Source organism: Pelobates fuscus, chromosome 1 (assembly GCF_036172605.1).
Source record: "Pelobates fuscus isolate aPelFus1 chromosome 1, aPelFus1.pri, whole genome shotgun sequence".
Taxonomy (NCBI): domain Eukaryota; kingdom Metazoa; phylum Chordata; class Amphibia; order Anura; family Pelobatidae; genus Pelobates; species Pelobates fuscus.
The window spans coordinates 177722828-177738297 of NC_086317.1; the positions used below are offsets into that span (position 1 = coordinate 177722828).

Consider the following 15470-nt stretch of genomic DNA (forward strand, 5'->3'; position numbering starts at 1 on the left):
CATTTGACTCAATATAGTGGTTCATCTACAAAGTTGATTGATTTCATTCTGACAGCATTGCAATATTTATTGGAGTTGTTCTACTTCAGTGGGATTTACTATCTCCTAAGGTGTGCGACTTCAAAGGGGGACAAAATTTGCCCATTCATACACCAACCTGCATATGGGTTGGTATGAAGAATCCCACGTCTATGGAGATCACACCAACTTCGCCAAAAAGCTTATATGGGAAAAAAAAAGGAACTTGGATTTCCTTATGGATTGTTATTATTATTAATATCATTATTGCCATTTATTTAGCATTTAATTTAACTATAAATAGGACAATTACAAGAAAACTTACAGGAATGATAGGTTGAAGAGGACCCTGATCAAACAAGCTTACAGTCTATAGGAGGTGGGGTATAAAACACATTAGGACAAGAAATAGCAATCAACAAAGGTGGGAGTGAAGAAGAGCTGGATGAGAGAGTAAAGTGCTGCCCTTTAGGAGAGAGCAAGAGACAGGTATGTGAGGTAGAGGTTAGTCTGAAAGGCCATAAGCTTTCCTAAAGAGATGGGTTTTAAGGCACTTTTTAAACTATTGAAGACTAGGCGAGAGTTTGATGGTGGTAGATAGGCTATTCCATTGGAAGGGAGCCGCCCATGAGAAGCCCTGCAAGCGTGAGTTGGCCGTACGGGTGCGAGCAGCGGACAGGAGAAAGTCATGGCAGAGCGGAGAGCCTGAGAAGGGGCATTCCTATGGATCAGTGAAGAGATATAAGAGGGGCTAGAATTGTTCAGTGCTTTTTAGGTATGGGTTAGCACTTTGAATTGACTCCTATAGGATACAGAAAGCCACTGTAAGGACTGACAGCATTCATTACAGACTGTAATAAGGCAATTAGGAGAAGGTTACAATAATCCATGCAGGAAATTACTAGAGCATGGACAAACTCCTTGGTAGCATCTTGCGTAAGAATGGGGTGGATGCCGGCTATGTTTTTAAGATGGAATCTACAGGATTTGGCAACAAACTGGATGTGAGGCTCAAAAGTGAGGCCAGAATCAAGTATGATGCCAAGACAGCACGCTTACAAGGATGGACTTATGTAGATACCAGGGGCGGACTGACAACTTATAGGGCCCTCGGTCAATAGGAGATCAAGGGCCCCCCTCCCGGTGCAAGGTCTTTGTGCAGCTGTCATACAGATATGTGCGCGCTACCCAGCATGGCTGTGTGAGTCATGGCGTCCCCCAAACAGGGCCAGATATACTTTAAAGGGTTAATCCAACCAAAAACAGTGTTTAAATAAAACATTGTTTTTGAGCGGAGTGCCCCTTAAGAGCTTGCCTTACGCCCCCCCCCCCCCATTAAAATAAAGACATATAGCAAATTTAATTAAACACTTCCTCTGTGTTTGTTGGTGACATCACAAGCAGCATCTCCCACATGATCATCCATGCAAGCAGCCTCCAAACACATGTGTTTGGAGGCTGCTTGTGTGGTTGCATGTGTGGGATGCTGCTTGTGTTCCTGTATGTCAACATGTTGAATTAGAATTAATTGTTTGACTTGTTTTACCTATTGTACTGCGCTGCGCAGAATATGTTGGTGCTATATAAGTAATTGTAATAATTGTGTTTGTATGTATAAGGAGGCTGTATGCAGTATTGCCATGCTGGGGATGCCTCTTGTGATGTATGTGTGTGTGTGTGTGTGTGTATAAAGAGGCTGTATGCAGTAATGCCATGCTGAGGATGCCTCTTGTGATGATTGTGTAGGGAGGCTGCATGTTGTATTAAATTTGTGGGAATGCGGTTTGTGGGATTACGTGCATACAGTGAGGTTCCTTACGTGCATACAGTGTCGTATGTTAGTGGAGAGGGCTGGTTGTGTTGCAGAGAGTGTGTGGATAGGGGCTGTTGTGTGTGTGTGGGGGATAGGGGCTATAGTAGGCAGCTGGGGGATACTGGGACTGTAGTGTATGTTTGTATGATACTAGAGGCTCTACTGTGTGGGGGAGATACAGAGGCTGCAGTATGTGTGTGGATAGTGACTGCAGTGCATGAAGGGGGATATGAGCTATAATAGGTGCAGGGGGCATACGGACGGTGGGGGGATAGCGGCTGCAGTGGGAGCAGTGAGGGATAGGGGCTGTAGTGAGTGAAGGGAGGGATAGGGATGAGAGTGATGAGGACTGTAGTGGGTGCAGGAAGGCATAGGGGTGAGGTGGATACAGGGCGAGAGAGAGGCTGAGGAGTGTACAAGAAGGCACAGAGGCTGTGGTGGGTACAGGGAAGGATAGGGATGAGAGTGATAGGGCTGTAGTGGGTGAAGGGGGATCTGGGATGGTAAAGGGGCATAGGGGCTGTGGTGGGTGAAGGGGCATAGGGGCTCAGATGGATAAAGAGGGCAGAGGAACTGTGAAAGAGGGCTAGATGGATAAAGGGGCATAGTGACTGGGATGGGTGAAGGGGGCACAGGTAGTGTTATGGGTGAAGGGGGCACAGGGCCTGGGATGGGTAAAGGGGGCACAGGGCCTGGGATGGGTAAAGGGGGCACAGGGGCTGGGATAGGAAAAGGGGGGCACAGGGGCTGGGATAGGAAAAGGGGGGCACAGGGGCTGGGATGGATAAAGGGGTACAGGGGCTGGGATGGATAAAGGGGGCACAGGGGCTGGGATGGGTGAAGGGGGCACAGGGGCTGGGATGGGTAAAGGGGCCCAGGGGCTGGGATGGGTAAAGGGGCCCAGGGGCTGGGATGGGTGAAGGGGTACAAGGGCTGGGATAGGAAAAGGGGGGCACAGGGCCTGGTATGGGTGAAGGGGTACTGGGGCTGGGATAGGTAAAGGGAGCACAGTTACTGGACTAGGTGAAGGGGCACAGGTACTGGGCTGGGTGAAGGGGCAAAGGTACTGGGCTGGGTGAAGGGGCACAGGTACTGGGCTGGGTGAAGAGGCACATGTAATGGGATGGCTGAAGCGGCAATGGTACTGGAATGCATGAAGGGGGGCACTGGAGCTGAGATGGGTGAAGGGGGCACTGAAATGGGTGAAAGGGCACTGGGGCTGGGATGGGTGAAAGGGGCACAGGGGCTGGGTGAAAGGGGCACGGGGCTGGGTGAAAGGGGCACAGGGACTGGGATGTGTAAAGGGAGCACAAGGGCTGGTATGGATGAAGGGGGGCACAGGTGCTGGGCTGGGTGGGGGGGCACTGGGGCTGGGATGGGTAAAGGGGCACATGGACTGGGAAGGGTAAAGTGGGCACAGGGGCTGGGAGAAAGGGGGCACTTTGGCTGGGATGGGTGAAAGGAGCACAGGGGCTGGGATGGGTGAAGGGGGCACTGGAGCTGAGATGGGTGAAAGGGGGCACACGGTCTGGGATGGGTGAAAGGGGGCACACGGTCTGGGATGGGTGAAAGGGGGCGCTGGGGTGGGTTAAGGGGGTACAGGTGCTGGGATGGGTGAAGGGGGCACAGGGCTGGGTGAAGGGGCACAGGTACTGGGCTGGGTGAAGAGGCACATGTAATGGGATGGGTGAAGCGGCACAGGTACTGGGATGCATGAAGGGGGGCACTGGAGCCAAGATGGGTGAAGGGGCTCTGGGGCTGGGATGGGTGAAAGGGGCACAGGGGCTGGGTGAAAGGTGGCACTGGGGCTGAGATGGGTGCAGGGGGCACTGGGGTGGGTTAAGGGGGTACAGGTGCTGGGATGGGTGAAGGGGGCACAGGGCTGGGATAGGTGAAAGGGGGCACTGGGGCTGAGATGGGTGAAGGGGGGCACTAGGGCTGAGATGGGTGAAGGGGGAGCAGGGCTGGGATGGGTGAAGGGGGCACAGAGCTGGGATGGGTTAAGGGGGCACAGGGCTGGGATGGGTGAAGGGGGGCACTGGGGCTGAGTTGGGTGAAAGGTGGCACTGGGGCTGAGATGGGTGAAGGGGGCACTGGGGTGGGTTAAGGGGGTACAGGTGCTGGGATGGGTGAAGGGGGCACAGGGCTGGGATAGGTGAAAGGGGGCACTGGGGCTGAGATGGGTGAAGGGGGAGCAGGGCTGGGATGTGTGAAGGGGGCACAGGGCCTGGGTGAAGGGGGGCACTGGGGCTAGGATGTGTGAAGGGGGCACAGGGCCTGGGTGAAGGGGGGCACTGGGGCTGGGGTGGGTGAAGGGGCTGGGCTGGGTAAGGGGGGGATATTAGCTTTAAAAAGTAATATTTACTTACCTGCTGTCTGCCTGGGTTCAGCAGATTCTGCAGGACAGGAAGTGATGTAACTTCCCCTATTTTGGCCCCACCTCTTCCACTCACACGGAGCTCCGCAGACATTGAGGAGACCTGGCAGGAGCAGCAGGATCACTGCCAGGTCTCAGGAGGGGGGGCAGAGGGGGGAAACAGAAAGAGATAGGTTGAAGGAGCAACCTATCCATAGAATATGTGCAATTCTGTTTGTTTCTGGCTGGGGAGATCTGTGATCTGATCTCCCCAGCCAGAGCATGTTTATGCAGCCAGCCGGGCCCCTGACTGCCTCGGGCCCTCGGTCCATGACCGATTTGCCCGAGTGGTCAGTCCGCCCCTGGTAGATACCACTAACTAGAAAGGAGAGCGAAAGAGGAGGATCAGTATTTGGGAGGAGGAAAGACAAGGAGCTCAGTTTTAGAGAGATTGAGTTTCAGAAAACGGGAGGACATCCAGTCAGAGATGGAAGAAAAGCAAGCAGTGACACGTTGCAGGACGGCAGGGGAGAGATCCGAGGAGGAGAGACATATCTGGATGTCATCAGCGTACAGGTGGTAGTGGAGGCCATATAAGGTAATAAGATTGCCAAGAGAGGCAGTATAATGAGAATATAGAAGGGGACCAAGGACAGAGCCTGGGGGACTCCAACCGAGACAGGACGAGGGGAGGAGGTATCATTAGAAAAGGAGGCACTAAATGAGCGTTGGAAGAGATAAGAGGAAAACGACAAGAGGATAAAGTCACAGAGACCGAGTGATTGAAGAGTTTGTAGAAGGAGAGCATGATCAACGATGTCAAAGGCAGCAGAGACGTCAAGAAGAATTAGTATGGAGTAGTGGCCTTTGGATTTAGCTTTGATTAGGTCGTTAGTAATTTTGATAAGAGCAGTCTCAGTAGAGTGGAGAGGGTGGAAGCCAGATTGAAGAGGGTCAAGGAGAGAGTTGGAATTGAGGAAGTGAGACACACGGGTAAAGACAAGTATTTCCAGAAGCTTTGAGGAAAAAGGGAGCAAGGATATGGGACGATAGCTACAGAGGGAGGACGGGTCAAGAGATGTTTTTTCAGGATAGGTACTACAATGGCATGTTTAAGGTCACTAGCGACAACACCAGAAGAAAGAGAGAGCAGTTGAAGATGTGTGTTAAGGAAGGCAAAAGACAAGGGGAGAGAGATCTGATATGGTGAGATGGGACAGGATCGAGCAGGAAAGTGGTGGGGTGAGAGGAAAAGAGAAGCGCAGCCACCTCTTGTTCAGTGGCAGGGGAGAAAGTCTGAAGGATAGGAAATTCATGATCTACGTGTGGTTGAGGAAGAGAATAGTAAGGTGGGGAGAATTCTATCATTAGCTGTTCAATCTTGTCGGTAAAGTAGCATGCAAAGCTATCGGCTGTAAGGTTAGTTTGGGGGATGGCCACAACAGCGCGAAGAAGAGAGTTAAAGGTGTCAAAGAGACGCCTGGGATTGAGCGAGCATGAACTAATGAGAGAGGAAAAGTATGACTGTTTGGCGAGGGCAAAGGCTGCGCTATCTGAACACAATATGGACCTATAATGGAGAAAGTTTTTCTGGGTGCAAGACTTCCTCCAGGAGAGTTCAGCACGATGGGAGCATCTTTGCAGGTAGCGTGTTGATTTTGTATGCCAGGGTTGGCGGGGTGTCCTCCTCGAGGTGCATGTTTGGAATGGGGCTGCAGCGTTCAAGGCAGAGGTGAGGGTCAGGTGAGGGAAGGGATGGATAAGAGTTGTGAATCAATATCAGCTGGCAGCTGCTAGAGGTCTATAGAATTAAGGTTCCTCCTGAGTTAAGGGGTTTAGGCTGAGATTTTTTGGGTGAGAGGGTACTTGAGAGCAATGATGATACCTCTGCTTAGTCTTTTCTGCAGTGCTTGGTTGCTTGTTAGTACTGGGTGTTGCTAATCAATGCTGTTATTTGGGGTCCAGTCTCTGCTTATATAAATAATAATTTAGGTTTAAAATTCACAGTTAATTTTAGTGAGTCCATGATCCATTTTCTACACGTAACATTTGAACATCCAAAGTATCATATAGGGACTGCACACATATCAAATAACACAATGACAATAGTATACTGGAGCACCAGTTCCAGAGGATTGGCAAATCTATAAATAATTACTAAAAGAAAGTAAGTAGATTTCAGGTCTTTCAGTTAAAATACAGATGTAAATTCATTGTAGGAGGCTTTTCATGTTAAATAAAGAGCATTAAATATATATATACCAAATAAGTTGTGGTGGGGAAAAAGTGTGGATGGAAACCCCTTCCATCTGAAATAAGTGATTAGTTAAAGGACCACTCTAGTGCCAGGAAAGCATACTCGTTTTCCTGGCACTAGAGTGCCCTGAGGGTGCCCCCACCCTAAGGGACCCCCTCCCGCCTGGCTCTGGAAAGGGGAAAAGGGTTAAAACGTACCTTTTTCCAGCGCTGGGCGGGGAGCTCTCCGCCTCCGTTCCTCCCCGTCGGCTGAATGCGCACGCGCAGCAAGAGCAGCGCGCGCATTCAGCCGGTCACATAGGAAAGCATTCATAATGCTTTCCTATGGACGCTTGCGTGCTCTCACTGTGATTTTCACAGTGAGAATCACGCAAGCGCCTCTAGCGGCTGTCAGTGAGACAGCCACTAGAGGAAATAGGGGAAGGCTTAACTAATTGATAAACATAGCAGTTTCTCTGAAACTGCTATGTTTATAAAAAATTAGTTAACCCTAGCTGGACCTGGCACCCAGACCACTTCATTAAGCTGAAGTGGTCTGGGTGCCTAGAGTGGTCCTTTAAGGCGATGTTAAACAATTACAAATACACACACCAGGCAAGCCATAAGACTTGCTTTTACCACAGAAATCTCACTTTAACTGTGCTTTCACTGCTGCAAGGGATTCTGGGTAGGCGTATGCAAATGAGCTCAACAAAGAACCACATTTTTGCCTCATAATTCCACTTTATACATGTATTCCTTGGAGTATATGTCTGCTGCATACAACAGATTTGAAACACAACTCAGTAAATTAAGTAAATTGGATTCAATATACTTCAAGTCTCCCTACTAAGTTTGTGGAATGAGTTAGATGATTGAAAATTACATCAAAAGCAGCTTTATCATTGATAAGCCAACAAAGCCAGAGCCTGCTATATGTAGCTCTAGGAAGTGTGAGTGACACATTACCTCTGCTTTTTAATTTTTCTGTGTGATAAAACAGTATTATGCTATATGAGCTTTTCTGTTTTGCAGATTAATCAGAGGTGTATACTCATATATATCTCACTGCGTGTTGGTGATTATTATTGTGTGCCCTGCATTTTGTGATTTAAAAAAAAAAATTATTTGCGAATCTTTTATACATATAGATAATCTCCATAGATATAATGAAATACAGATTTTGTATGGAACGTAAACACATATATAATGTGTATTTTACCATGGTCTTATCATATACTACCACCTATTGGTTGCATATTTAATAGCATGTTACTTTAAACGGACATTGCAGGTACCAACATAATTTTTATGCATTTGATAGCTTTTGACTTGTGTTTTACTAGTATTTTGCATCCTCTGTTTTGCATAAGTTTTAAAAAAAATTAAGTTTTGCAAGATTCAGTATTTAACCCTACGCGCTTCCCAATGCCTCTACTATGCAGCTAGTTCATCCAAGCTCCCCTTTCACCCTTTCAAATCTGCAGTGTTTTTTTTTTCATTGAGACCAGGGGAGCTTACATAATAAGTAGATTATCCCTGCCGTTCTACTAATTATATAGGATGTGTGTGACTGCACAATAAATTTATAACATTGATCAAATGATAATAATTGATGAGCTAGAGCCTTTGTGCATGCTTTATGCAAATTCTGACATTCTAATAAAAGTGAATACTAAAAAAGACTAGAGCACATTATATTCAGATTTGGTTAGATCATTAATTGAATTTCATGAATTTCATAAAAGAAAAAAATTGTATGCATGCTTGATTTTTTTTTTTATTCATTTCTAATATAGTTGATTTGCATTTTAGACTTCCCTTAGTTGTGTTTTTTAACTGTTAATAAAGGCATCACAACAGTGCATTGGGTTCTTTTTGAAATAATGTTACTTAGTGGAGGCAAGATTTGTTGGAAAATGAAAAAGGAAGATGACCCAATCTCTCTAAGATAAGAATCAGACATCAGACTCATGTGAGATGCTATATGCAGAATCGAGAAAGCTCAAACAGTTTGTTCGAATCTCTTCATATTATTATATAACATGCATCATTCCTTACACAATTAAGTCACCATTAAAAACCTGACCTTGCAGCTTTCTGTATATCATAATTACATCACTTTGTATTATATAAAAATGTCAGTTTTGATATAAAACATTTTACCTCTGTTTGAGCAGTATGATTTAAATTGTACATGTTTTTTTCTTATCACCTTTAGTTACACTGAAGTGTGACAATCCTGTTTCCTTCTTCTCCTGCGATTTGGTGTCTTTAGTTTTGGGTGGTGCAGCTTTTGCTTTAGAGGTGCCCTCCTTTGATTTTGTTGTACTCTCTTTTTCTTGTGAGGTTTTCACTTTTTTCTTTTTTAGCTCCTTATTTCCTAGAGGATTAGTAGAAATTCAAAAAGTGAGCAGAAAGGCACACAGACCTGTTCCCTATTGCACGGTCCATTTCTCATTTTAGGGCCTCGGGAATGTGGAAACTAATATTTAAGTGTTTAACTCACAATCAGGGCTGGGTTAAGAACCCACTGGGCCTAATGCTGACAATTATGATGGGCATAATTACAGAATCTTATCGGCAAAAACACTAAAACAATTATACCTCCCAAGCGTCATGTATCTGGTGGAGGTGGTGCTGGAGGGAAACTCACTCAGCTATCAGAAAACACATACACTATGCTAAACTTTTCATCTTCCAAGTAAATCCATATCCCCTTAACAGCAGTGTCAGGTGAAGCAGGATTTCAGTGGGTGGGGTAAAAGGGTGGGCCACTGATGTGATCACATAACCAGAACTGCCCAAAGAGACAAACGCGCCCAAAAAGGGGGCCTGTCTGCACTAAGAATTAGATCGTCAGCCTGGTGTGAATGCACTTCAGGCTGCCTGCCAATCATGCAGTATGACCAACCAAGGGCATGCTGTGCAGACAGCACCCTGAGCTTGGCATAAATGCGTCTAATGATGTGCTAGATTTACACTTTCTAAGAACTGTCCCCTAGCACTCGCTGGTCCACTCCTCTCCTAACCTTCTTATTAGCAGGCAGAAGCTTCTGTTATACAGCCTGGGACAGAGAAAAAGTGTATGTAGTGAGTGTAGAAGAAATGGAACATGCCACAGTGTGAGAGAGACTGAAGCAGCAAGAGCATTTGCCTAGTGCGCAATTTCATTGTTAGCCAGTCCACACTAGTTTTGCGCCCCAACATCCTTCTTAAGTTTCCATATGTAAGCAAGAGCATGTGAAGAGTAGTAAAATAGGCATGGGCATGGAGTTGCAGCTCTATCAGTCCCTATGTTAATCCAGCTCTACCCACAATTAACTAAGATGGACCTGTGTTATGACCCATACCTTAATATTCATGGATAAATAGACTCCTACTTCAATCATCCATTAAGGTGTTAAATACCAGAGAGACATCCAGTTATTCTCCCATTATCCACTCCGATTTATTTAAATAACAATGAGATAGCCATTGGGGAAGTTCTCCAACTATTAACATGCAGGAGGTACATATTGGTTATCCCATATCTACAATTGGTTGGAAGTGATAAATAAACAAAATAATTGCTTGACATAGACTACAACATAAACTGTTGGGATCGTAGTCTGCATGAGTTAATATTAAACTCAACTGTGTGGTTTACATTCATTCTTGCATGACTCTTCAGCATTTAGCTTTACCTATGTTTCTGCCCACTTGTACTCTGTACAACCTTGTGTTGTTGCTTTATTCATTTCTTACCTTGGGGTGGTTCTTCTGAATGGGCTTCTTTTTTGGTTTTGGATTTCTTATTTTTAGTGTTAATTTCAGGCTTTGATTCCTTAAGTTCCAATTTCTTCTTTGATGTCTAGCATCCATCCATGTCTGAGGAATGATAAAATACTTTATTTCTGGAACACAAACTATTAAATATCACCTATTATTTTTTTTAAACCTATATCTGCCATTATCTATTATCCCTACACAGTTTAGAAGACAGTCAAGCAATACGAAAAACAAATACCATCAGGTTATCTTCTTAGATTTCATAAATAACAATACAATAATAAATAACTTTGTTAGAATACAGAATATATTTTTTTTACCATTAATAACCATCAAAACCACTTAAGAATGCGTGATTATTAATTCAAATCTTTACTTATATTATTTATTATTGTTTATTCATATGTCACAATCCAAATCTTAGTCAGTCTACAAACAAAGTATGTATTAAGTTGATCACCATCTAGACCTCCAATATTTTGGGTAGATGTGTCATTACAGCTCAGTGTATTGGTTATGGCAAAAAGAGAAAGTTTTTTTGTTTTGTTTTTTACATACTCACATGCTGTGTATGTTACAGTGTTTACAGTGAACATGCCAAGTCAGCCTATTTTTTACTATGTATTACTATAACATATTGACAAGATATTTTCCATAAATCAGGTAATTTGCATTGTATCATCAAATCTGTATGAATACTTTCATACTGCTTCACTTCTGAGCCTAAGCATTATTGTCTTGTGTTACACTTTCAGGTCGCCCATCTATTTTCGGCTCCTAGCGCTGTTTATTAGATTTCCCTGCCTTTTTCGTCCCTAAACCTCATGTATTGAATATTATTTTGCTTCTCTAGCACAGTTTGTATAAAGGGATGATATAGTTAGCATTTCTGAAGTGTGTAGGCTGTAAAACATGACGGTTAATTATAGTACTAATGCTACAGAAAAATGGTAATTGTAAAAAATATATAAAATAAAAATTAAAGCTTAAATTAAAGTGAAGTGGTATGTAATTACATGAGTGGTTATGCAGAACTCTGTATGGGAAATACCAGAGACAATCCATTAACAAAAGAAGTATGCCATAAACCCTGAAACATTAACATGAATTATGAAAATAAATTACTACAATCAAACAAAGCAACATACATGGCACAGCCTTTAATGATTGGAGATTCAACTTCACCCCCTGTGAAACTTCCACATTAAAAATTCTGGCAAACAAGTGGCAGACTCTGGGTGACTTGTTGGGAACTGGTTTTAGTCAAACTTCTTAAAAACAACTAGGTATCTTAAGTCTGATTAGTTCTTATATATGTAAAATACAAACATTCCAACAAAGCTTGGATCTACTTGGATATAAAAAAAAATACATTTGACATGAGTTAAAGTGCAGAGAACAGATGTTAGCAGGATTTTTTTTTTGTTCGAAATTAGGCAAAAGTAATAAATGGAATACCTGTACTGATTTCTATTTAATGTATCTATTAATAACCTTGCAATGGGCATTGGAAATAAAATGGCAGTGTTATTAATCAATTAGGGATATTTTTTAAATGAAGACTTATTATTATAGAAAACAGAGTAGGCAAAGTGTAAGGGTAACCAATATTTTACCTTTGTATAAATCAAAGGTAAACCCCACCTAGAATGTGTCGGTAAAGAAGAATATTGTGGTTTTAAGGAGGGGATATTATAACTATACAAATATTTATAGGGACAGTAGGTAAAGGGAGCAAGGTGGTTAGTTTTGGGCTTTATATTCCTTTATGCTATTTGCCTCTTCTTCACACCAAGAAGCACCACCACAGCAGGACTTGTCCCTAAGGAGTACTTTCATAGCAAGTAGGTTATAAGCAGGATCACTCTGAACAGTGAATATATTATAACTATAGTCTACTCATATCTAGCAGAATGCCCCAACCTCTTTAAAACTCTTCTTATGGGTAGCCATAAAAGCAACAGAGGTTAAGTAAAGGCCTTATCAAAAAGGTCTCTGGATAGAAGGCTAGCCCAAACCTCTACACGTCACACAGTTTTTCCATCTAAGTCGTGGGGGAATGACGGTGTGACCTGTTCATTAGCATGACTGTTCAAATAAGAATAGGTAATCAATTGATACGTGAAATAACTTCGATTTGGTCTATATAAGTTGAAAACAGCTCTTTACATTTTGTTTGTAATGTTTGTTTCATCAGATTAAATGAGTATCTTTAAAAGGTATTGGGGTTTTTTTCTGCAAAGTAGGCTAGTCAGTGTTACAAGAGTTGCTACATATAAATATGATAAAATGAGAAGTCTGGTTGCCACGTTGCAATCAAGTAGGATATTTGTTTTTCCATTTTACAGCACTTTTAGTAATCATAGAAATCAGGGGTTTTATTACCTTCGGCGCAAAAGCTGAAACCCAGACATCTGAAAGTTTAAACTTGATGGACTTGAGGTTTTGTTTCAACCTCTGTAGCCTTATAAAACTGCAATGAAGAGTAACAGTGGCACTGCCAATATTTTACTACATGTCCTATGATAACCATCCATCGAAAAATAGGATAAATATAAGTTATATGTGTGATATATGTGTAAATGTGTGTGTGTTCCTTTGAGGTAGTAGCAGTAGTAGTTAGGGTGAAAGCACTGCATTACTTCCTTCTGGTCCGTAGTTAAAGGCAGCCACTTCAGTGATTAAGAAAATAAACAAATAAACTTGCACAACAGACACATCACTGACCATGTGCATCTGCCTCACCACACCAGTGTACATTGTTATGTATTACAGAGAAGCTTTCTCACTAATTGCAATTGATGTGTTACTAATAATATGGTAGTACATGGTACCTAAATGCAAAATAATACACTTATACGGTTATTCACTAAACTCTGTAATCTGTAGCAAATTAAAATCTGAATGACAATTTTAGGTATACATTGATGCTTTGGGGAAATTTTCCATGTCCGCTATAGTCGGTGCTTAGATATTTCAGCCTTCCTTTTGTCAAATTTCAATTTGCTACAATTTAAATTTTATTGAATATTAATGCTAATTACAAACAATACAGACAAATTAGGCAGAATAAAATGGGGTAATTTTATTAATTGGACTTACCCATAAGATAGAAAAGGATGTGCATTAAAGAAAATTTAGAAAGAGAATTTTAACCAAGTAGTAAACATGTAGTTAACGGTGATAAAAGAAAAATGATTGCCACAATTTTTATTTTACGAGTATATGGGGGTATATAGTAAACACTGACACACAATCTAGTATTCGTTATTTAATTGTGGTAATGTAGATTACGGTACTTATTTCCCCTCTTATTTCTGACTACTTAGATGAAAACAAAAACTAATTAGTAAAATGCATATTTTCTAATCTGTTCTACCTACCTTTCTAATGTTGTGGTCATACAAAAAAACATTGTATTTAATGAAGTAAACAATATTCCTAAAATAGTAATAAGAATGTATGAAAAAAAAATCATCAAATTTGAAAAAAATCATAAAAATGTACCACATGTGAAAAAAATAATTGTGTCTTAAAAATATATCGGAAAATACATAATATTTGAGAAATGGTGTATAAAAAGGCACAGAGATCATAATTTACATGTAATAGACTGAACAAATTATGTATGTATATATGTATATTTAATTAGGCACAATGTGTATGTAACTACAGTTAAAGATAATAACTGTTTGAAATTGTTGTTTTTTTAAATCGTTTTATATCATAATAAATAAGTGCTCTTCTACCTCATTGCTCATCATTTTTTTCTCCAGGGGACAGTTATACATTAATGAATAATATAGTTCACATATGTTCAGCCGGGGATATTTATTACATTTATAGCTTAATATTATCTGAAAATACATTTTCATATTATTATAACTACTAGTGCTAAATGCAAAAATTGTAACTAGTCATATAATTATTATAATATTTAGTATGGCTAGTTTGTATCAACATCTATATATTTTTTTTTTACCTGTTTATGCCTTTCATAACCTATACTTTACCATTCCTTACATAACATACATTTTATTTTACAATTTAGTTTAGTTTACATCTAACTAAATATAGCCCCTTGCTTTAGCTTCTCACCTTATTGCTGGCCATGATTGTTTTGTAGTGGATCCTTTGGCACCTAATACAGAGCTGACTTACATTAAGGGTTACACAGTAACAAAGATTACGGAGTCTTGCCTCCTTAGTGGTGAATGCACAAATATGCTAATTACAGATTATCCTTGGTAACTAATCTTCCTGTCACCATCTGTCACTAGAATAGGGATTGAAATATACTTTAAAAATCCCAAACAAAGTGGCCATAGAGAGTGCAAAAATTCCATCAGAATTTTTGTGACCCCTTGAACAACCATTGGGTCTCCACGACACACATATGAATGAACACACAAACACTCCTTGACACAGATACATACTTAGACACTCATTCCCAGATACACATTATTATAATTGCCGTTTATATAGTGCCAACAGATTCCGCAGCTATATTATGAGAGGGGGGATTTAACTGTAAATAGGAAAATTACAAGAAAATTTACAGGAACGATAGGTTGAAGAGGACCCTGGTCACATAACACAAATATGCACTTGCCCTACACACATACACACTGTCCCACTCAAACACAGATTCACACTTCCACACAGAAGCAAACTGTCAAACACACACACTGACACACATAGGTACACACTGACAAACACACACACAGACACAGAAGTATTTAAATCCAGTTTATTTAAACCAACCTTCTAAACGTTTTTTTGCTACTTGGAATCGGGCAATGCTGCAGGCTGGAGGCTGTGGGTTGTTCCTTCCCACCTGCCAGGCCCGGACTGGCCATTGGGCACACCGGGCAAATGCTCCGCCGGGTCCTCTCGCGAGGTCTGAGCGTTGCCGCGATTACCGTGGAAACGCTCAGATCTCGCGAGAGTAAACTCTAGCCGGCAGGTTAGAGTTCACTCTCACCACTGGACCACCAGGGAAGGCAGCATGGTCCCCCTCCCAGGCAGAACGGCTCCCCCTCCCAGGCAGAACGCCCCCCCCCCCCCCCTCTCCCAGGCTAAAGGTAAGAAGTGAGGGGGGGATATAACTTTTTTTACAAAAATTATTAATAAAAAAATATTTACATTTAAATAAAAAAATCACACTAACAGCCCCCTCACACACACATCACCCCCTCACACACACATCACCCCCAGACACACACATAACCCAGACACACACAGCACCCAGACACACACATCACCCCCAGACACACA

At 42.3% G+C, this 15470-nt stretch overlaps 1 protein-coding gene across 1 annotated transcript in view; it reads right to left on the reverse strand.

Annotated features, from left to right (window-relative positions):
- Positions 1 to 14355, reverse strand: part of TULP1 (TUB like protein 1) — a 106113-nt gene extending 91758 nt beyond the window's left edge. Inside the window, exons 1-3 of the mRNA XM_063444402.1 lie at positions 14292 to 14355; positions 10170 to 10275; positions 8638 to 8805 (exon numbers count right to left, since the gene is read on the reverse strand). Coding sequence (XP_063300472.1) covers positions 8638 to 8805; positions 10170 to 10275; positions 14292 to 14306 — 289 coding nt within the window. The 5' untranslated portion in view covers positions 14307 to 14355. The remainder of the gene's footprint in view (positions 1 to 8637; positions 8806 to 10169; positions 10276 to 14291) is intronic.
- Between the last annotated feature and the right edge of the window lie 1115 nt (positions 14356 to 15470).